The sequence below is a fragment of the Mycena indigotica genome (assembly GCF_014461135.1).
Source record: "Mycena indigotica strain 171206Taipei chromosome Unknown Mind.scaff0004, whole genome shotgun sequence".
In the NCBI taxonomy this organism is placed as follows: Eukaryota; Fungi; Basidiomycota; class Agaricomycetes; order Agaricales; family Mycenaceae; genus Mycena; species Mycena indigotica.
Genome location: NW_023503003.1, coordinates 1,378,932 through 1,398,852, shown reverse-complemented (window position 1 = coordinate 1,398,852; position 19,921 = coordinate 1,378,932). Strand labels below are relative to the sequence as shown.

At 50.0% G+C, this 19,921-nt stretch overlaps 7 protein-coding genes across 7 annotated transcripts; 4 read left to right on the top strand and 3 right to left on the bottom strand.

Moving 5' to 3' along the window:
• Positions 1 to 95: 95 nt before the first annotated feature.
• MIND_00424100 (Protein kinase domain-containing protein) lies at positions 96 to 1,434 on the bottom strand (the record flags this gene model as incomplete). Its single annotated transcript, XM_037361056.1, has 6 exons — positions 96 to 350; positions 402 to 720; positions 769 to 806; positions 850 to 1,128; positions 1,179 to 1,341; positions 1,391 to 1,434. 6 exons carry the CDS (start codon positions 1,432 to 1,434, stop codon positions 96 to 98), a joined length of 1,098 nt encoding a protein of 365 aa, XP_037221348.1.
• A 519-nt stretch (positions 1,435 to 1,953) lies between these two features.
• On the bottom strand, positions 1,954 to 3,969 carry MIND_00424000 (uncharacterized protein; the record flags this gene model as incomplete). Its single annotated transcript, XM_037361055.1, has 13 exons — positions 1,954 to 2,158; positions 2,207 to 2,248; positions 2,318 to 2,359; positions 2,413 to 2,445; positions 2,494 to 2,568; positions 2,616 to 2,657; positions 2,705 to 2,743; positions 2,798 to 2,857; positions 2,910 to 3,005; positions 3,051 to 3,515; positions 3,567 to 3,593; positions 3,630 to 3,764; positions 3,815 to 3,969. The coding sequence occupies 13 exons, from the start codon at positions 3,967 to 3,969 to the stop codon at positions 1,954 to 1,956; spliced, it is 1,416 nt and encodes a 471-aa protein (XP_037221347.1).
• A 5,455-nt stretch (positions 3,970 to 9,424) lies between these two features.
• MIND_00423900 (Amidase signature enzyme) lies at positions 9,425 to 11,216 on the top strand (the record flags this gene model as incomplete). The annotated part of the gene is made up of 4 exons (XM_037361054.1): positions 9,425 to 9,453; positions 9,503 to 10,517; positions 10,568 to 10,751; positions 10,804 to 11,216. 4 exons carry the CDS (start codon positions 9,425 to 9,427, stop codon positions 11,214 to 11,216), a joined length of 1,641 nt encoding a protein of 546 aa, XP_037221346.1.
• A 32-nt stretch (positions 11,217 to 11,248) lies between these two features.
• MIND_00423800 (uncharacterized protein) lies at positions 11,249 to 13,020 on the top strand (the record flags this gene model as incomplete). Its single annotated transcript, XM_037361053.1, has 12 exons — positions 11,249 to 11,338; positions 11,385 to 11,606; positions 11,657 to 11,719; positions 11,766 to 11,791; positions 11,835 to 12,060; positions 12,104 to 12,145; positions 12,191 to 12,267; positions 12,318 to 12,433; positions 12,479 to 12,611; positions 12,660 to 12,803; positions 12,862 to 12,960; positions 13,008 to 13,020. The coding sequence occupies exons 1-12, from the start codon at positions 11,267 to 11,269 to the stop codon at positions 13,018 to 13,020; spliced, it is 1,233 nt and encodes a 410-aa protein (XP_037221345.1). The 5' UTR covers positions 11,249 to 11,266.
• Positions 13,021 to 13,785: 765 nt separating this feature from the next.
• MIND_00423700 (uncharacterized protein) lies at positions 13,786 to 15,149 on the top strand (the record flags this gene model as incomplete). Its single annotated transcript, XM_037361052.1, has 7 exons — positions 13,786 to 13,871; positions 13,923 to 14,181; positions 14,232 to 14,509; positions 14,562 to 14,716; positions 14,768 to 14,812; positions 14,865 to 15,043; positions 15,096 to 15,149. 7 exons carry the CDS (start codon positions 13,786 to 13,788, stop codon positions 15,147 to 15,149), a joined length of 1,056 nt encoding a protein of 351 aa, XP_037221344.1.
• A 2,115-nt stretch (positions 15,150 to 17,264) lies between these two features.
• Positions 17,265 to 18,742, top strand: MIND_00423600 (FAD-binding protein; the record flags this gene model as incomplete). The annotated part of the gene is made up of 2 exons (XM_037361051.1): positions 17,265 to 17,285; positions 17,339 to 18,742. The coding sequence occupies 2 exons, from the start codon at positions 17,265 to 17,267 to the stop codon at positions 18,740 to 18,742; spliced, it is 1,425 nt and encodes a 474-aa protein (XP_037221343.1).
• A 292-nt stretch (positions 18,743 to 19,034) lies between these two features.
• On the bottom strand, positions 19,035 to 19,918 carry MIND_00423500 (Prefoldin subunit 3; the record flags this gene model as incomplete). The annotated part of the gene is made up of 5 exons (XM_037361050.1): positions 19,035 to 19,280; positions 19,329 to 19,487; positions 19,539 to 19,650; positions 19,699 to 19,775; positions 19,826 to 19,918. The coding sequence occupies 5 exons, from the start codon at positions 19,916 to 19,918 to the stop codon at positions 19,035 to 19,037; spliced, it is 687 nt and encodes a 228-aa protein (XP_037221342.1).
• Positions 19,919 to 19,921: the final 3 nt, after the last annotated feature.

Genomic DNA, 19,921 nt, shown 5'->3' with positions numbered 1-19,921 from the left:
TCTATCTTATCTGTTTGTGGATCTATTGTACCAACGTGAATGTCAATGCCATTTCGAGGAAGCATGTCAAGATCAGTATATATTCCGCACAACAACTACTCTCCCAATTCAACCAGCTCGTGGTCATCCTCAGACGTTATCTCATGGTCGAGATCCTCCTCTTCGGAGCATGAGGAGTCGTCGCCGTCCGCTTCATAGACCATGGGTATCGTAAGCTCGTCCCCCGGGATGTGCACGCTCAGTGCCTCGAGTTCCATCAAGGCTTCGAGTGCGGTCGGTCGTGCATTTGGATCATCAGCGGTCATCGAACGCAATAAGGGTAGAAGATGTCCTCGATTCTCGGGGAAGCGCTAAACAGAAAGGTTCAAACAGACCGTCGCAGCCCAATATGCAGAACTTACGGCGAGAACGTTAAGGAAAGTGTTCCCTAGTTGATAAATGTCCACTTTAAACGGATTGTGCGGCACCTCCCACTTGAATTCTGGGACTGTGCGGTCCTGCCCGTACCTGCCGAAGCTTGCTGCGGCTTCGACGCCCTCAGGAAAATAGCGCGAAAGGCCAAAATCAATAAGATAATAAGCAACTGGCTCGACAGAGCATCGGTCTTTCCAGCTATAGTGGAGGCTGAGGTCGTTTTCCTCAGCCCTTGGTATGTTGAAATTGTTTCCACCCGGGACTACCTTGGATGCGTCCATCATCAGGTTTAGGCGACAAACATCGCTGGGACAACACAGTTTAGTACGACCTCAGAACTCGAAGAAGCCATACCGGTGAGCTATGGAGTGGTAATGCATAAATACTAATCCCTAAGAACCGTTAAAACAACAATACAAGTTAAAATGAGCTTACCTGGAGAAATTGACCAAGCGCATCAATGACCTCTCGGAGATGGCGGAATATCGGGGAGTTGAAAAGTCTAAGAAAAGGCATGACAATCAAAACAGTGTTGTCGTCATCAGGTATTGGGATAGTATCCAATAATGGAGCCGCTCTGTTGTCAGCGTGGTGTCGACGGTCCGGTGAGTTGAGGTACTGGATAATCGGCAACTCCACATGGCGCGTATCTACGCGCTTGAGAACAACCTTGGAACCATCCTCTATTCGTATGGCATCTAACACAAGGCGATTCTGTAGCTCGAGTGAGACTCTCAAGTCATCGACTAAGGAAAGACACGAACTAGTCCATGTCGACTATCCTCACAGTCATACATTGGTAATGCGGCTCCTGGAAGTCTCCATGACGGAGTCCAGTCGGCATGGTATCGACGACGCAGTTGGTAGCCTCTTGACTGGAGAAAGGGTTGATGATCAATCCACCAGTGTTCCGATTCCCTGCGAGCGCTGTGCAAGATGAGAGTATAACACTATGTCAAAACAGACAAATGCATACGCCCAGTAGTCGTCGTACGATCCCGGTGCTGGAGTCGATTTCATGAGTGAGGACAAGCAGTACCGTCACAGTCACTGGCACCGTCACTGTGACGGTACTGGCATAGTGATCGGGATCATGATGCTGCCAGTGCCTGATGCTCATGATCGACGCTCGATGGGCATCCCACGAAAGCCGTCCCAGCCACCACCATCAAGTCAGTCTACAGCACACGTCGCCGGTCGGGAATCGTCACTCGATGATCATGCAAGTAGTGACGATGGATGAACCGGAGTCCCGGTCCATCTTCCTGCAATTCCACTCGATTATGCAGTAAGTACAACGAGACACAACACTAGTACTGAAGCTGTTGACAAGAAGATGTATGTAATCGGAACTTGAAGTAACAAGATACAATACTAGGGGGGGATAGAATAGGGGATAGGTACGGCGTATTTGTCACATGTTGTGAACAGTAAGGCATCCTAGTACTACGACTGGTAGTTCTGTAGAGGCATGCAGTATCCAAGCAAGCAAACAAACAAGCATTTAAACTTGGGCATGCTGTCTTTCCAAGTTTGGGTTCACTGCCTCTCTTTTCCCTTGCCCTTCCCTTTTCCCTTGTCTGAGCGCGTGCTCCGAGTCTCAGCCTTTCCTTTACCCCGGACCTTGGCTTTGCCCTTCCCCTTCCCCTCGTATTCTTCGTCTTCTGATGGCTCCTCGCTCGGGTCCGTGTCGTAGTGTGATTCATAGGTCAAATCAGCTATCTGAGAAGATCGCTGCGGGTTACTGGACACACACGGTGAGCTACGCACGCTACTAGACTGCAAGACTCACAAGTTTTGATCGTGAAACGACTCCGAACTTGGGGCAGATCTACTAGAAGAATGTTGTGAGGAATTAAACACACAAAGCGAGCTGCGCGCGCTGCTGAAATGCAACACTTACGAGTTTCGCTCGTGAAGCGACTGGTCAGATTGTGAGAGAGAACTTGGTAGCAAAATGGTTAGAACAGATCGTGTCTGCATTAGAGCCAAACAAACTGTCTGCTTCCGCTGTAGGGTTCACGACGTCGACTGAGCCGCTGATCAGGAAGAGTAATGATCGAAATTCATTCAGCTCACCCGCCAAAGGTATATTGGGAGCCCGTTTCGGAAAAGATGCGTTGGTGTTGCAGAATGGTGGATTGGACGGGGGGCCTGAAGAGCAATGAGCAATAACTTGGTGCTGTAGAGGATACCCTGACTGGTGAACATGCTTGACTCCAGATGGAGCACCGGCAGAAGCCCTGGAAATTGAAATGAGAGCAAGGATAGTTATATATCAATGACCAACTCTTTTGGGCCCTCAGGCTCGGGCCGGGGCTTCCTATTCCTATGTCAATATATTCGATGAGTTCGGATAGCCATGGTAGTTGACGTTACTTACTTGGGTTCTGGAAATGGATTCCCAAACTGAAATCCGCCCATTAACTCATCTGACTGCCGACTAGGTACAGTTGTGAATATGAAAATTGTGGCCATCAATCAGATAAACACACCGATTTCTCTGCGGAATACTGGAACGAGGCACCCCCGCGTCTGTTGCAGTAAACGGTCGACGGGCAAGCTCTTCTTGACGAAGACGACGATGAACGCTAGAGGACTCGTGAGTTGTACGCAGAAAAATCGTCACTACTTACGCATGATCGTCTTCGCGGATGATATGCATCGACGGGTTCGATTGTAGCTGTGCTGCGGTAGGAACCATAGGACGTGTGCGGGAATACTGGGGTAGATGGGGAGTCGAAAAACTTGGCTGGTAATCAGACTGTTGACGGGGGGACAAGAAGCCAGGTTGTCTCGCTGGTTGTGTATGCGTCCCACTGGCGACAGGGAGGGGATATGGGGCTCGTTGAGCAGGAGCTTGAGATGGTGAGCTAGCAATAGGAGGCAGCTCATATAAGAACTGACCACTATGTGAATATCCAGCTCCTGGAGACAAAAACGGGTTCGGGTTCCCTTCCTGAGAACTGGGACTAGGAACTGAATAATGAATGGGAGCGCCCGAACCCAGCATGGGTCGATTGTCATTTCTATGAAATGTAAAGCGGCTGTAATGGCTCGGTCCTGCTCCCGTGTTTGGCGCGACAGGGCGTACTTGCTGTCTGTAGACAGTTTGAAAAGATTGAGATGATGTAGACGACCAAAATACTCACTCTTGGTTTTGGGACTCGGAGTTTGCACTACTACTTGTCGTGGTCGAGTGCCCCGCCGACTACATATCTAGGTCAAAGAATTCATGTGTTTGAAGGAGAAAACTTGCCTGAATACGGTGTCGTAGTTCGGCTGCACGGTAAGCAAGGCTATGTATCTCGCTATCCGTGTTATCCATGTTCGAAAATTGCGATGTCAGCCTAATGAGAATGATTCAGTTTACATCGAGCGGAGAAGATTATTGGCCTACTCGGCGTAGTCATGAGCTATCAAGTTATTACGATCCTCGACGATCTGTTGGTTCGTCGGGTCGGTGTAGGCGGCGGTCAGCTTCTCCATTTCTTTCTCTGGGTCGCGCCGTTTGAGCCTCAACTTTCTGAGGGTCTTATCGATAATGGACGGCATGATGAAGGCGGCTGAATGACTGGTCTGAGAGACGTTCACGGCTTATATGGAAGGACGCAATCTCCTTTGGGTACAGAAATCAGTCCTTGATCGTTTGTAGAAGTTTTTGGTTGGAAGATGCTGGTCGAGATCTACACGTAGCACGCAACTGAGTCCCAATCAGGGTCCCCAGAGTTAAATTTGGCATATGATGACTTGTAGGTTTCTGGCGGGCTGGTCCGAAGCGGAGAGCTGTCTTGGACCGGCAAGAGGAATACAGATCTGGATGGATGTGTAGGAAGCAAGAAGTCGAGGTTCAAGTTTTGCGCAAACGCCTTACCGCATCGGCGACGATCAAGAAGACGAAGAATCCGTGGGCCTTGTGTGGGGATGATACAGTTCCGAAAAAGTGTAGGAAGTGAGTAGTAATGCCGCCGCAGCCGTTCTTGGAGACATTATATGCTATGTGACAGTCGAGATCAGGAGTAAAGGATAGGCTTGAGTCGAATGACGAAGCAAGATAATTATTTCTCCGCCCCTACTTTGGAGGCTGTTGAAGAGAATTATGGTGACCCCACTGACACGTTCCATCATTGGTCACATTCCATGTCCAGAGTTCGAAGGCGTGGCGCAAGCCTGAGGCCCTGAGGCCTCATGGTAATAAGTGGTGGCAAACTTGGAGTCAGCACTAAGATAACTGACGGACGCTTGGGACCGGCTCGTGAACGTCAGAATGCCTAGTCTTTGACTCACAGCTAGTCTAAGTGTGTGAGTATACCTGGTTTTTTCGTTAGCTGAATGTGTGTGAGTGTAGGGGACGCGGCAAGAAACTTACACTCGAACGTGGCAGGAAGATGATCCTTTGACAGGTCACATGTTTCTGTTTTTTTTTTTTTTTTTTTTTTGAATCACATTTATATACCGCGTACAAGTATGCGTGTGCTACTAAGGCGCGGTGCTCGGAGAGCAAGGGCCGGGTTGGGTTGAGTGTCATTTGTTGCCCTGCAGGGGTTGATGTATTGGTTTCCGTGTACGAATTTGAGCAGCGTCTGATTCGCTGACGTCCCGTGAGTTATTTGGCGAGCGTAGAGCATGAAGGTCATAGGGGGGGCCATAATTGGGTGGGTTGGCAGTGAGGTTTGTGTGTAAGAGGGCTATCCCGCCGCTCTTGAACATCTTCAGGTCGTCCTTCCATCCATCTAACCATGGTCCTCGATGCCGCCCGCATCGTCTTCATCATCAGACAATTCCGCCTCCGGCTCGTCTTCCAGCGTGGGAAGGGTTGTTTCTTCGCGTGGTCTTCCGGTCTTCGTGAATGCCCCGGATTCCTCGAGGAATTTGGACAGCGCTGCTATCCCCGACGGTGTGCCGAGGATTTCCGTCATTGCTATATCTCTTGACACCTTCTTTAGATGGTATCGATGTTGGCTGTAGCGCGTGCATTCGCGCAAGATATGTGTACGTGTCTGCAACTCTGCCCCGCAGGGGCAGTGAACGCTCTCGTCCGGGACAAATCGACTGTAGTACTCGCCTGTATATCCGTGTCCCGTACGGCATTGCACTAGTCTTCCAAAAATCTCTCGTTTGCTCTCTAATGCCTTGAAGTGTTTCGTAGGCTTGAGCGTTGGCCTGATTTTGTCAGCTAGCGCAAAGCCGCCCTCTGCTTTTCTGTTCTGTTTCCACTCACCGCGCCAGTCCCTCTGCAGCTTGGCTTTTGACCGTCGGATGGTGTTGGCCCTGGTGCCTCGCAGTTCCGTACCACGTTCCGTGCCTTCTTTTGCAAGTTCGTCCGCCCTCTCGTTGCCCCGTATGTCTTCATGTCCAGGGGCCCACACACACATGTTTCTGGTTTTTTTTTTTTTTTTTTTTTTTTTTGAATTAGATTTATATTCCGCGGCCAAGTACGCTACAGCTACTAAGCCGCAGTGCTTGTTCAAGCAGCCAGCGTTGGGTGTCTATCCATTTGGCAGAGCTGGTCTGCTTTGGGGAGTGATGTGGTTATGTGTCGTGGGAAGTTCTGTGCGCCAGCTAGTGTTGGCCGTGACGTTGATTTGTTGTCGGCCATAATCATAATCACCCTGAGGAATCAGAACAAAACTGGAGGATTTTTTTACATTTTAATTAAGGTAATAATGACCCCAAAAAGGGACACCTTTATTTGTTGGGAAAAATAGATGTAAAAAGACACAATAAGTAGAACAGCAATCTTATTAGAAAAAATAGAATCAATATTGTCATACAAAAAAGCTTCTTATGCCCAGATACCTTCCATTTTTCCCACAGATGCACCCTTTTTCTCCTACAATCTGAGAAACATTTTTCTGGTTAGATTTCTTTCCTATCTAGTTGACATTCTTTAAACCTTTTTTTCTGATGAATAAAGGTCACCATTTTTTCAACCATTATTACCTTCATTAAAATTTAAAAAAATCCTCCAGTTTTCTTCTGAGTTGTCGGGGTGAATACATAAGGACCATACACCCCGAATTAGGCAAAATATATCTTGTTGATGAAACGGTCGCTGAAACAGTCGGGGAAAACCGGAAGCGACCGGTTTCATCAACGAGATATATTTGGCCTAATCCGGTGTGATAGTAGCATGTTTTCGGGGTTGGAGTGTGTCGTTTCTCTGGGGGGGATCTCCTCTCTGCCATGTACCAATCTACCTGTAATCATTGTCGCCTACGACTTCCTCGTCGTCCAAAAGCTCCGGCTCTTCTTCCCAAGTGGAGAGGGCTTCCTCTTTTCAACATGTTTCTTGTTTTTGTGCATTTTGTATCAACAAGTATAACGTCTGTGCCTACGGCATGGAGCACATGAGAGAATTTTTGCAGCACCCACACGGCCGCTCGCCTGCCTGCGGCTCGCAGCTGGCGGGTGGCACGTGAAAATCACGTGTTTCACGTGCATCCGCATGACTTTCTGTCATTACGGAATTTCCAGCTGTTTTAATATATAAGATTTTATGAAAACAGGCTGACGGACGGTGGAGTAAACAGAACCCTGGTCTGTTCTCTGGAAGAGGGGGTTAACCTGCCACATAAGATGAAGGTCATTGAAGGATTTGAAGGACCATGTTAACCAGCTCTTAATAGTATGTCTGAGATCATGCATAAACTGTATTCAGCATTAGTGTAGCCATCCGGTTAATGGCATAGGTTCAAGGCTCAAGCCGAACCAATTGTAAACTGCTGCAGTCCCTCGGGAACCTCGGCCAGAAGCAACTGGGGGCGTCGGCAGAGAAAAGTAAGTATCGGGCCGAGGGTTTGGAGTCTGGGACAGGCTATTGATGGTGCATATCATGATGAGTCTCACTGGCATTTCTGGACATAAATGAACTGCGTCACGGTTCTGTTTGTGAATGTATAATAATTTTATATAACTTAATAATATAAGTATTGCTACAAGCACACTAACTGCTAAGGCGCGGTGGTCAACAGATCATTCAAGTCTACTGGCCGCTCGACATTGAATGTCTGAGGTCAATATCTTCGAAGCAAGGTAAGGTATGGCAAAGGGCAGGGAAGGTGGGGTCAAATGAGTCTAAACTGGATTCCAGTCTATAGTCCAAACAGGAATGGTTGTCCATTTGAAGAAGTATGTATGTATGAATGAGCTGCCAGTGGATGTTTCCATCTGGTCCTTGGTCTGTAAGTGGACACTCGGTAATGCAACTTAAAAAGGAAGATCCTGCACACTCACGTACTACATCCTCATTCTCCAAGGCGAGCATGATGGAAGACGTGTTATATTATTGAAACAGTTTACAGCTATTTCGGAAAACCTTGAGAATCATCAAAAATTTTGGATGCAACTTTTATTTTTGAGTTTGGCAATAAATTTGCATATTTGACCTTGGCAACACCAACCGATTATGAAGGCCCGTTTGTAAAAAAAAAAATCCATATTGTAAGGGCAACCCTGGAGTGCCAGCGTCAGGAGTAGCTTCGGAAGGCATGGCAGGTGCGGGGATGACAGGAGTGATAGAGGAGGAGGGGACAAGTGGCAGGGGCAGTGACGAGGGCGGAGTGGACTTGGACTCCGAGCCTGAGTCAGCGCCAAACCTGCGGCGATGCACCGGATGGAGGCGGTGATGTGATCACCGGAGTCGAAAGCGGAGTCGGCACCAGAGTCGGGGTGACTCCAACAGAAGTGAAACGGAGCAGAGGGCGTAAGAGGGAGGTATTTATGCGGAGGGTCACAAACGGGTGAGTCTGAAGCCACTAGGCTCTTGCTTTCGTTGCTGACAACATTTTTGTGGTCGAAAAGAAGCTTGCGGCAACCAAACCCTGGTGCTGCTGCACGATATCTGAGCCCTTGGTTGTGGCATAACTCGTCATGCTCTCCTGGAAATGCAGGCAACGATCAAGGTCTCGTCAACAGAGACAGGTATCACTTTTGGGTTGATTCTATTGGAGGGCGCTAACATGTTGGTGACCCGAATGCCATTCATATCGACATCATGGACTACATTAAGCACGCGTACTGCACGAAGCACAGGTGCATTTCTATGCTGAAATATGAGCTTTTTTTACTAACTAGCCCAGTTCTGGAGCATGTGGACTGAGTTCGAGTGGGAGAACTGTGTTAACGTTGACCACCCTATGTCGGATCCGCGAGAATACCTCAAACACCTTATGAAAGCAACCAACATGTCATGTTTGGCTCCGCAAGGTGCTACCTCTAGCGACTGCGACCTTTTGTCTGCCAACATGTATGATGCACACACCAAGATTGAAAGCATTGGCGTCCAAGTGCGGCACCGGCTGACAATGTATGGATTCACAAAGAATACCACCAACAAGCGTGGTTTCACTAGGTAGTTGTATGTGGCAGATGTCAGCACTGGGTTCATGGAGGGCGTAAAGGGGGGAAGCAGTGGATATTTATGCGGAAATCCCCGCCAAGTTTAAGTCTTTACTTTGACTTTCGACCGATGGTACCCTAAGAGGAGGGCAAGCGCCGAGATCAGAGCCTGGTGGCGGAAGAAACTCCTATGTCTCACAAAATACAGCGTGGGCAACATGCTGAGACCCAATTTTGAGCATTTGGTAGCAGTGGAATGTCTGGTTTATGTATTCTGAACGAGTAATTTAAGCTAAATGTGGCCAGAAAGGGAAGTCTGCCAAGTTCCGAGCACCACCTAGGCGGCCCGGCCTTAGCCGTGGTCACGTGCGGTCACGTGCAGACCCTTCTCAACTGCTCACACATATTTCACAATGGACAAAAACATTTCATGGTAGCCCCTCAACTCCTTGAGATCGGAGTTGACTTATTTCAAGGTGAGATTTCCATTTATATTTTGAGATTTATTTATTTTACAAACGAACCGCCATAGAAGTCAGCGTCCATCCTTCCGAATCGGCTCAAGCAGGACTTAGCTGACAAGGGAAAGTGGTCACCTGACTATTTATGACTTTGTCATGACCACCATGTCTTTCCCAAGGTCTTATCGCGTCTATCTTCAACGCCCACGATGTCTGTAGTCAGACTCCCAGAGACCGTGTAGGCCTCTCTATCTATTGAATGAACAACTGGCTGAGATCCACGTTAGCACTGTTACGGCTGCGCAAATCCGCGAAACTGCTTCTCGAATCGGGGTCGAAGTGCCTGAGGAAGATCTCGATGCGTATCGCGTATTCCTCAGCGGGCTGGACTCCTGCATTGACCAGATTGAGGCCGAAGATGACTACCTTCCGTTCCTCGACGCGGAACGATTTCCTCGCTCGAATGTGCATCGACCAACACCTGAAGACAACGCGAAGGAGTTCAATGCCTGGGCGTATAAAATCCACATTGCCTCAACAAACACAGAAGACAAAGCTGGGCCGCTTGCAGGGCTGACCGTCGCAATCAAGGACAATGTCAACATTGCGACGGTGCCTTCTTTACTGGGGACCGATGTTCTCCAAGAGCCTTACGTTCCAGAATATGATGCAACAATCGTTACGCGGATTCTACGGGCGGGAGGTACCATAGTCGGAAAGGCCGCCTGCGAGAACTTTTGTCTCGCCGGAAGTTCATTTACCAACGCGCACGCCAAGGTCATGAATCCTCTCGCTCCTGGCTACTCTGCTGGTGGCTCTTCTTCTGGCTCGGCAGCCCTCCTCGCAGGCGCGACTCCCGTGGTCGACATAGCTATCGGCGGTGACCAGGGTGGCTCAATTCGCTTGCCTGCTTCATATTGTGGCATTGTTGGCCTGAAGCCTACTTATGGGTTGGTCCCGTATACGGGCATCGTTTCGCTATCATCTATTATTGACCATACGGGGCCGATGACAACCAATGTGCTCGACAACGCGAAGCTTTTGAGTGCTATTGCTGGGAAAGATGGGTTGGACGACCGCCAAATCGAAGCACCGGAGTTTGGACTCGACTATCATACACCCCTTCTTGCTTATGCAAATGACCCGAAAGCTGCAGTGAAGGGCATGCGGATTGGCGTTCTAGTTGAGTCTTTGGAGGTTCCGGGATTAGACGCTCGAGTGCGAGACAAGGTCAAAGCCGCCGCTGAGCTGTTTCGCGGTCTGGGCGCGGAAGTGGTGGATGTTTCCATTCCTATGCATACCGTATGGGCGAAGACTATCTTATCTCTCCACTGCTGATTATGTTCATGCAGCTTGGACGTATCATTTGGACCGTGGCCAACACACAAGGCATCTCTGAGCAAGCATTACGAGGCCAGAATCCGGTCAGATCAGGTGTTCACGACGCAAAACTGACGAAGGCTCTGGCGCACTGGGACACGGAGATGTTTAAAAAGGCACAGTTGCATAATCCAGCTGTCAATGTCTGCTTGCTTGGTGTGTGTTTTGTCTCTTTCTGTTGACAATGTTTCCTGATGCATCATTGTAGGCGGAGAGTTTTTCAAGACCACTTACCCCGGCGTCACTGACAAGGCAATCAATCTCTCCCGAAAACTGCGCGACACGTATGAAGCGGTGATCAAGCAGCAACAACTCGATGTCCTTCTCCTGCCTTGCACCCCCACCATTGCCAACTACACCTCCCAGGTGTCAGATAGCATCATAGAGAAGATGGGAAAGGCGACGGGGATAGGTCTGAATACCTCTCCCTTGAATGTTTCGGGCCATCCAGCAATCAGCATTCCGATCGGGATGCTGCCTGTAGTCGAGCCTGGGCGTGAGGCAGACAAGGATCTCAAATTACCCGTGGGGATGCAGATTATGGCTGGCCTGTGGCAGGAAAACAAGATCTATAGGGCAGCATTAGCTTTTGAGAAGAGTTTCGATTGGCGTGTACTTTAGTCAGTCTGGTTTCCGTGACAAACGCGTTACGCGCATTCTTTTGGACCGTCATGCAAGTCGCGACACCTCCCCCCGATTCTTTCTTGGTATTTAACAGGCTACCGCTTGAAATCGGCATCATTGTGCGTGGCGCTTTGATAGTAGGGTGTTCTCTGATAGCCTAGCCAGATTCTGGAGAAATGCAGTCCATATGACCTTTCCCAGCTTTCGCTGACCTCCAAGCGAATCCGAGCTCTCATATCGCGACATCCCCGGATCTGGCAGAACGCCTACGACAATATTTCTCGCGGTGACTGCCCGCCACCTCCAGCGTGTCCTCAAGTCGAGGCGAGTGGTTTCTATGGGAAAGACGCGTATGCGATTTGGCTGTTTGGCGGAGGGCCGTGCACTGTGTGTAGCCCCTTTTCTTTCTATTCCCTTTGAGAATTAAATCCTTGAAGTACTGCACCAAATCAACGACAGGTCTTCCTTGCGACTTCATCTTCCGCAATAGAGCTTGTTCGGTGTGTTAGTCCACTTCGCCAGGCTTGAATCCAACTCGCTGTACAGCCTAAGTGCTACGGGATTCTGCGCTCGTAAGCAACGGTATAATAAGTTGATATGCTAATGAATTTACAGACGGTCAACCAATATCATCGACACCCCGAAGAAATATACCAACCATGTGTTCACGAAATGGCTCGCGCAGCGGATGCTTCCGTCTAAATCTACTCCAGGCGACCTGGACCTAGCGTTCTCGCGGGTCTTGTTCAAGAAGGCGGGACGCGAGCTTGAGCAAGCAGTCAATCCCAAGAGCCAGTTCACGGGCGAGTTCCGTCGCCGGACGTGGACAGAGCTGAAGGAGGTATGTTCCTCCCTGTTAACTTATTGCCTTAATTGGAGCAAAGGAATACTCCAAACGCGAGACTTCTCGTCCGATTCTGCACCAGGTTTGGGCGTTGTTTAGTCGTCATATGCTGTTCAAATTGTGATAGAATGCGACGGATCTCACGGCGTGGGCTGAGCTCTACCAGAAAGAGAAGGTCAAGGTTGAAAAGGCAAATCGTGAATTGTACGTTTGTCTCATATCAAGACGCGGTCCTGGAATGACTTTTTCTACAGCATGTCCAGCGTTAGTCGGGCAGAATCGATAAGGTTGCAGCAAGTGCTTCGCTGCTCAACCATGAAGCGACTTGTGTCGGTTTTTGGGCGAGATCTGTCGTTGATCACCTTTACTGGTTCGTGTCGGATTGTGTCGTTGATATAAACTTGACACTGGATAGTCTGGATGGAGTACCGTCGCGTCATCCTTGCAGAACTAGAGGTTCTGCTGGCATCCCAGAAAGGAAAGGCTCCATGTCCTTATTGCGATCGGTTTGTCAAGGTGCTCGGCATTAGGGATCACATGATCTTATCGTACGCCTTGGATTCTCTGAAGTGGGTTCAACTCAGTCATTTCTCTAGACACCAACACGAGGATCCGAATGCGACACCGTATATCCGCGAGCTTGGTCGCGATAACGAGAAGAGAAGCTGCATGGAGTGTCCATTCTCTAAACGACCACGCTTATTCACGCCCGACGCGCTGGAGTTGCACAGACTACACTGGTACGGGTTGCAATTGAGGTTGAGACTTCCTGGGCTTACTTTCTTTGTCAATGGCAAGCCATGATGATACCGTTCTGCGCACTACTTGTCGGCTCTGTCCTCCGGGTTCAGATCGTCAATTTACGACGACGGCACTGGAAAAACATGTTAAAGCCAAGTAAGTTTTGTGCGTTGTGGCCTGCTTCCAGGCTGATCTCATTGCAGACATTACGAGTAGATGACGACGTTCTGGTATCTATTGCCTCGATTTGTGTCTTTCATATCCTATCACTTGACTCCCAACCTTCCACGCACACCGTTCCCCCCCTCTCCAGCGTCAATCCAGTCCCTCCTAGCGTTATGTAGCCCCCACATCCACACTACCTGACACTGAAACCCTCCACACCGTTTGTTCCCCTCCTCCAGCGTCGATCCAGTCCCTTCCAGCGTTGAAGTCTTCTGTAGCCTATGCAATGTACGGACCGCGCCGGAGTAACCCTGAAACTCTTTGAGCCGTTCAATTTCGAGGGAAAGAGGCAGCGCCATTGATTGAGCTGTAGTTGCACGTATTTACTTCTGTTTCTTTGTTTGCTCTTGCCTTGCAAGTGTTTAGAACTGTAATCCAGGCGGATGATTACCATCATGCTTAGATTAGATTCGATGAGGATTGATGGCATCAGCTTCAAGTGTCAACCTGAGTTTGCTTTCAACGTTCACCTCTTACCACCGTCTTGCCTCTGCCCCAAAATTCAATCCCGCCATCCCATGCATGAAGGACATGTAACGAGCTGGCTTTGCTTCTAGGACCTCGCCGGCGCCGACTCTGCATTGACGAAGACTTGCAGTAACTGATGGCAAACTTGAAGTGCGGATATCGTTTTTCTGACGCCGATCGTAACAGCGGCATAAAATGCGACTCGCCTGTACTATTAGAGGGTTGCTTTTGCCCCACTCAGACCACAGTTAGACCTACACCCTCCACCAGGCTCGCCCGCCTCGCAGAATGTCGGCCTCCCTTTCCACTTCCAAAACCTCAATCGTGGCTCGTACAGTGGACGACCCCTTCTCGCCGGCTGCATCTGACGAAGCGTGCGTCCAATTCTGTCTCGCCCGCTCCAATTCCTTCAATTGGTCTTATAGCTTCTCGCGGCTCTTGGGGTCGAGAGACTATCTTCTGCTCGTTGACGCCGCTGTAAGCCACTTTGACAGTCAGCCTCCCCGGCCCAAGAAAACTCGCCTTTCTTCCGTCACCGATAGTGACTGGATGTCCACCCGCGCCTACGAGGACAAATGGCCTGCAAATGTTCTTGTCGAACAAGGGACGCGAAAGTTTTGCAGTGTTGTTTGTCGCGCGCTGCGTGCAGCTGGTTTCCACACGACAGGACGCGGAGAGCATGAGGTAACTGGCGAGCCCTTTGTGAATACATACTGCGACGCTGACGACTGTAGATGCTATTGGCAGTTCTCCACGATCAAAGAGTACTCTCCTCGCTACTATCGTTTGCTGGTGGAGGCAAAGACGCGCTAGAAGTTGTTTCTGCCAGCAAAATGTGGCCACCGTGGCTGACGAGACCCGATGCCGAAGACATTTTCGACTGCGTTGCCGCGCTTCTCTTCCTTGCTCAGGACCCAGCCGTGCGCCAGACGTGCAAGAACCATATCAAGTCGGGCCTGTCGGATCTGTTGAGCGAGTTGGCTATCTACATTACCAGTTTACTGGTCCCAAAGTCGAGTGCTCTTCTTGTTTCCGGACAAGACTCGGACTGAACATTGATTTAGAGCAACAGCAACAAGGCGCGAAGAGAACTGGCGAGCAAAGCAACTTGCCTTGAAAGAAGCTCGGGTAGCGCGAGCGTGCCGGAGAACTGAGTTGGATGAGCTTCAGATCTCCATTGAAGCGGCCTTGTTAGCACAACAGGCCCGAGATGAGGGAGGTAAATGTTTTGCATTCTACTTCGTGGCGCTCTCTAACCATTATACGTTAGTTCGTCCACTGGTATCGCCACCGCCGCCTCTGCCATCCAATCAAGGTGTGATACTCGCCGTCTGAGTTATTTGTCACTGACCGACATGCTTATCCAGTGCTCGAAGAAGATGAGCAGGACTGTGAATCGGACCCGTTGTGGGTAGAGTTGTTTGGACCGCTCGAATCCACCAGAATCGCGACTCTTGGCCCAGACAATAGTAGCCGGCTATCATTGTGTTCCATTCCGCAATCGCAAATCCTGCCGATAGCAATGGCTGGAGACGCCGCAGACAAGGTATGATGATGCAAAACTTGAGTTGTTGTGAAATCTGTCTAAAATATTGCAGGAAAACAGTCAGCAAGGTTTGGGGGCGACGAGGAGATACAAGCAAGTTGACTGAAACTCTTGAATTTCCCAAGTTATTACAATTGTAGCGTACAATCTATTCCCTGATAGCTTCTACAATACTATGGTGGATGTTCGAGTAACAACACGATATTACGACTCGCCGGGTTTGCCCAAAGTAGTTCTTGCAACAGAAGAACCAAACAACAACCCGAAGTATACCCAATACTGAAGGGGCCGTTCGCGTCATCGGCAAAGCCTCTTTGCGCAGGGAAAAACAACGAAGTGAGGGTTCATGAGACAGACATTCTCCATAGAAGCATGACACGACGGACGAAGGTGTCTATCGCATTCCCCAAATCGCTCACGGCCCTGGATGGGAACCATTGCACCAAATGCTCGGGATTTGGAGCGCAAAATGCTGTCTCGAACAGCGGCAGAATGCGAAAGGGAGCTGCAAAGGGATCGGTAGCTATAGAGGCACAAGAAAGCTGAGAAACACACTGGAAGCAGCTTGACATGCGCGTCCTCGACTTGTTCATTTGCTCAGACTGGTTGTTGGATGGCCACAAGGCTGAGTAGATAGGGCTGAAGAACGGTGAGCAAGACAATAGAAGCAATCGACCGGGAGACGTGACCATTCCGCTGCGCCTGGAGGGTCCAACAAAACTTGAGCAGTTGTCATGTACATAGAACCAAACAATAGACTGGAGGAAATGATCCCTTCAGTCCACCTGCGTTGACGGCGGACCTGAACGCAAAGCACACATGCGAAGGTTGTGTGAGAGTAGTGCTCTTTAGAAACAAAAGAGCACCGCCCGCACGCCCCATAGTTGTTTCATTTGGCTCCATGCAACACAGACATGCAACAAGTTCTCGGGATTTCGAGTCTAACTGGCATGCTAAAGCAATGTTCACGAGCATGCCCGATGTCGGGCCATTGTCGGCTGGGTTGGAAACGACAGCATTGGCACGACGAGTTGCACAAAGCCGTTGTTGGTTGGGGCGCAAGAGTCGATTCTTCAAAGGAAGTAATACGGCACGTCGTAGGTGGTGGTTGAGAGGAAAGAGATACCGAACGTGACAATCGTAGTCACCTCTCGGAAGTTTGACTCGTTAAGTTGGAGTGCTGCACTGCCAGCCGCAGGACGATCACTGTGAAACTGTGTCGACCATGACGCAGCCGAAGAATCAGAGCGCCCATCTGTGTTCGGCCTTCCTGAAAAATCGTCAGGGAGCTCGATGACTCGGAAACATCATGCCATCGATATCTCTGTCAGAGTCTGTGAGTCTGACTGCCTCCGCCATACGAGTGGCTGTGGTGCAAGCGGATGAGTATTGTCATTTATTGAGTCAACTTTTTGTGGGCAATTAGTATACTTAGACATGAGCCACAGACTTGTAGTGGGTCGAGGTGGAGCCTGGTGGAGCGTTGTGCTGTGACATCAACTGTCACCATTCACGTGATCGCGACTTGGTCCGTGCGCTGGACAACACCGACAAAATGTTGCGCTCTCCGCTAATATTCCTCATACTTACCTTGATGGCACAGTTCCCTTCACCTACCTGGAGCTGTGGGCTGCGGAAACTCTCCATTGCACGGCGACCCTGTCCACACAGAGAGCGTTCGTGGTTTGTATGGGCTTCGGCTCATGCACCGTCCCAATATTTTCCAGTCCTGCCACGGCCACTCGGCTAGGCGGGCCTCTTTTTTATCTCTCCAAGGTCCTAACCCTAACCCTAGTAGTACTACCTCATATGGACCTTCAATCACAACATAAAGTACCACACATATTGTTACACTCCCATACTATAGGCTGATTTTTGCAGTCTGACTCGGGCGACAACATATCACTAGAACCTTGAACTTCATTCCCACATTTTCTGTATGTGCAGCACTGGAGAACTTCCAAGTTCCAAGTTCGAACGACCGTCACGGTGACATTGCTTGTTGTTTCTTTTCAGCCTCCACATGGAAACCTCACGTTTGCTCTCGTCTGAGTCGTCCATGACACCACGCAAACCGAATAGTCCAGCTGACTCCGGCAGCAGCGCTTAGTTGCGGCTGTTGCCATTGGATAGGATCTGCAAGAGCTCTGAGTGGGGCTGATTCCAATACCTGCAAGCTATAAATAATCTCAGGTGCCTTTTTTCCTGGACATACACGTCGATGGCGGCTGTCAGCCAATGCGTATGTGAATTCCTACTTATGTAGCACTGTTTCAAGGTTGACGCGGTTTTCAGTGTGCCCTCTTGCTTGCGTCTTGGACGCTGTCTCCTCTTGTTTCCCTTCCTTCGAGCAGCGGTCCCTACCATGACACCCTCGCCTCCTTCTGGTCTGCACAAGAAGCCTCACTCCAGCCAGCCTGCGTGTTCTCTCCCACCGACGCGTCGCACGTTTCTACCGCTCTCGCAATCCTTTCCAGTCACACCGACTGCCAATTCGCAATCAAAAGCCACGGTCATGCACCTGCCGCTGGCTTCGCCAACGTCGCCGACGGTGTCACCATCGACCTCTCTAGTCTTAACTCCGTCCAAGTCAATGTGGACGCATCGATTGTTCGTGTTGGAGCAGGTGCTTCATGGCTCGAAGTCTACCAAGAGTTAGACACCCATCGGGTTGCTGTTGCAGGAGGGCGGAACGGGGGAGTTGGTGTTGGCGGACTTCTCCTGGGTGGCGGCATATCCTACTTCGGACCACGAGTCGGGTGGGCATGCGATGCTGTCGACAGCTTCCAGGTTGTTCTTGCCGGCGGGCAGACCGTAACTGCAAGTCAAAGACAACATCCTGACCTGTTTCGCGCACTCAAAGGCGGCGGAAATAACTTGGGCGTGGTCACAAGCGCCGACTTGCGCTCGTTCCCGCAGGGCGACATACTTGCGGGCACTCTTGCCCATAACATCTCTGATCGGGAAGCCGTGTTCAAGGCAATTGCTGACCTAGCATCTGCGAAAGACTACGACGAGTACGCAAGCATCGTTCTCTCCGTCAACTTCAGCCCATCGAGTAGAACATGGACTCTGAGTGAAGTCCCGGTCTACACAAAGCCAGAATTGCGTCCTCAGGTTTACGCGCCGCTCTTTGCAGTCCCAAACACGACCGATTCGCTGCACATCACCAACCTCAGCACATACGCAAACGAGTCGCCAATACCCCAACTCGGATTTGTTTTTTACACCGGCACCTACGCGGCAACACAAGAGACACTCAGCACCGTTTTCGACGTCGCAAATAAAACGCTGATGGGCTTCGAGCAGCCCGAAGGCATGCTGCTGTGGTCCGTTGCTTTCGAACCACTCCCAACCAAGTTCACACAACGAGCACACAATACTGGGGGCAATGTCCTCGGTACCCAGCCCAGCGATGGGAACGCATTCATCGTCCTCATGTCTGCAACATTCGCCAATCCAGACGCGAACAATGAGGTCGAGGGTCTGTCGAAAGAGCTGATGAAGAACATCAACGAAGAAACTCGCAAGCGCGGTCTCTTGCATCAATTCCAGTATTCCAATTATGCGGATCCGAGCCAGGACCCCATTGGAAGCTACGGCGCAGAGAATGTCGACAGCATACGCCGCGCAAGCAAGAAATACGATCCAAATAACGTCTTCCAAAAGCAAGTGCCGGGTGGATTCAAACTAGTTTAAAAATTTACCTATCTTGTAATCCAACTTGCTTGTGCTTAGGGCAGCAAATAATCATGTCGACTTTGGATTTCCCCACGGTATATGAAACACCTTGTAACGAAAGTGAAGTGGAATACGAGCTTGTTAGAAAATTAATCGAGTGTGAGGCAAGTGTGAGGAGTCCTTGCCCATCAACAGAGCGGATGATCAGTAATGAAACACTCAGGCTACACAAAGCTCAAGTACATAAGAGTGGATCTTCCAACGTTCTGGGCGCGTTCAAATACAAGAAAAAAGGACCAAATTCGCCATCTCAACCCTCAGCAGTCTTCGTTTTGGTCAACGACGATCCCGACGACTGTTCGCGTTCTCTTCTCTCTCTTCTTCGTTTGACATCCCAGTTGTACATGCGGGCAGTGTTGACCTCCATGACCGTGATCTGCTCTCGGATGAACTCGAGGTCTTCGATCGTGTTCTTCAGCGTCCCTTCCGCTGCAGCAAGCTTGGATTTCAGCAGTTCTACCGCTTCTGGGATTTTGTAGGACAGCATCACGTTGGCCTAAATGTGCTTTCAGTGGAGGCAGAAAGAAGAGAAAGGTTGACGCACCCCGAGCCATAGATAGACCGTATCGGTGTCCTCCAGCTCTGCCTCTGCGTATAACGTGTCGTTGAGCTCGAACGTTGTAGTTAGCGGCTTGTCGCTGTCGTCGAGATCGTCCAAATCGTCGTCGTCGTCGTCCAGGTCAACCGCCTTCCCTTTTCCTTCCTGGTTTACACCGTCAATTACGCACAACGACCTTTATAATGTCAGACGCACCCTTCGCTCTTGCAGAAACTCGACCATCTTCAGAGTTTTCTTGATATCGGGAATCTTCTCCTCCAAACTCGCGCGTCGCTGCCCAAGGTTGCCGTCCATGAATCGGTACTTTCTGTCAGTAAGATAGGAGGATAATGAGGCTAGCTAGGCGGCAGCGTACGCGAGCGCATCTTGGAACGCCTTTAACGGGCCTTCCACTTGTCCATCGGGGCCGCCGATATGTGCCTCAACATCAGCCTGATTTCGGGGTCTGAGCAGACTACCCCATGCGTGTTTCTTCCACTCACGATGAACGGGGCTTTGGGTATCCCCCGCTGGTTGCGCTCTTGCACGGCAGTCGTCATTTTTTTCGGTCGCACGAGAGAATCAGCGTCACACATCGT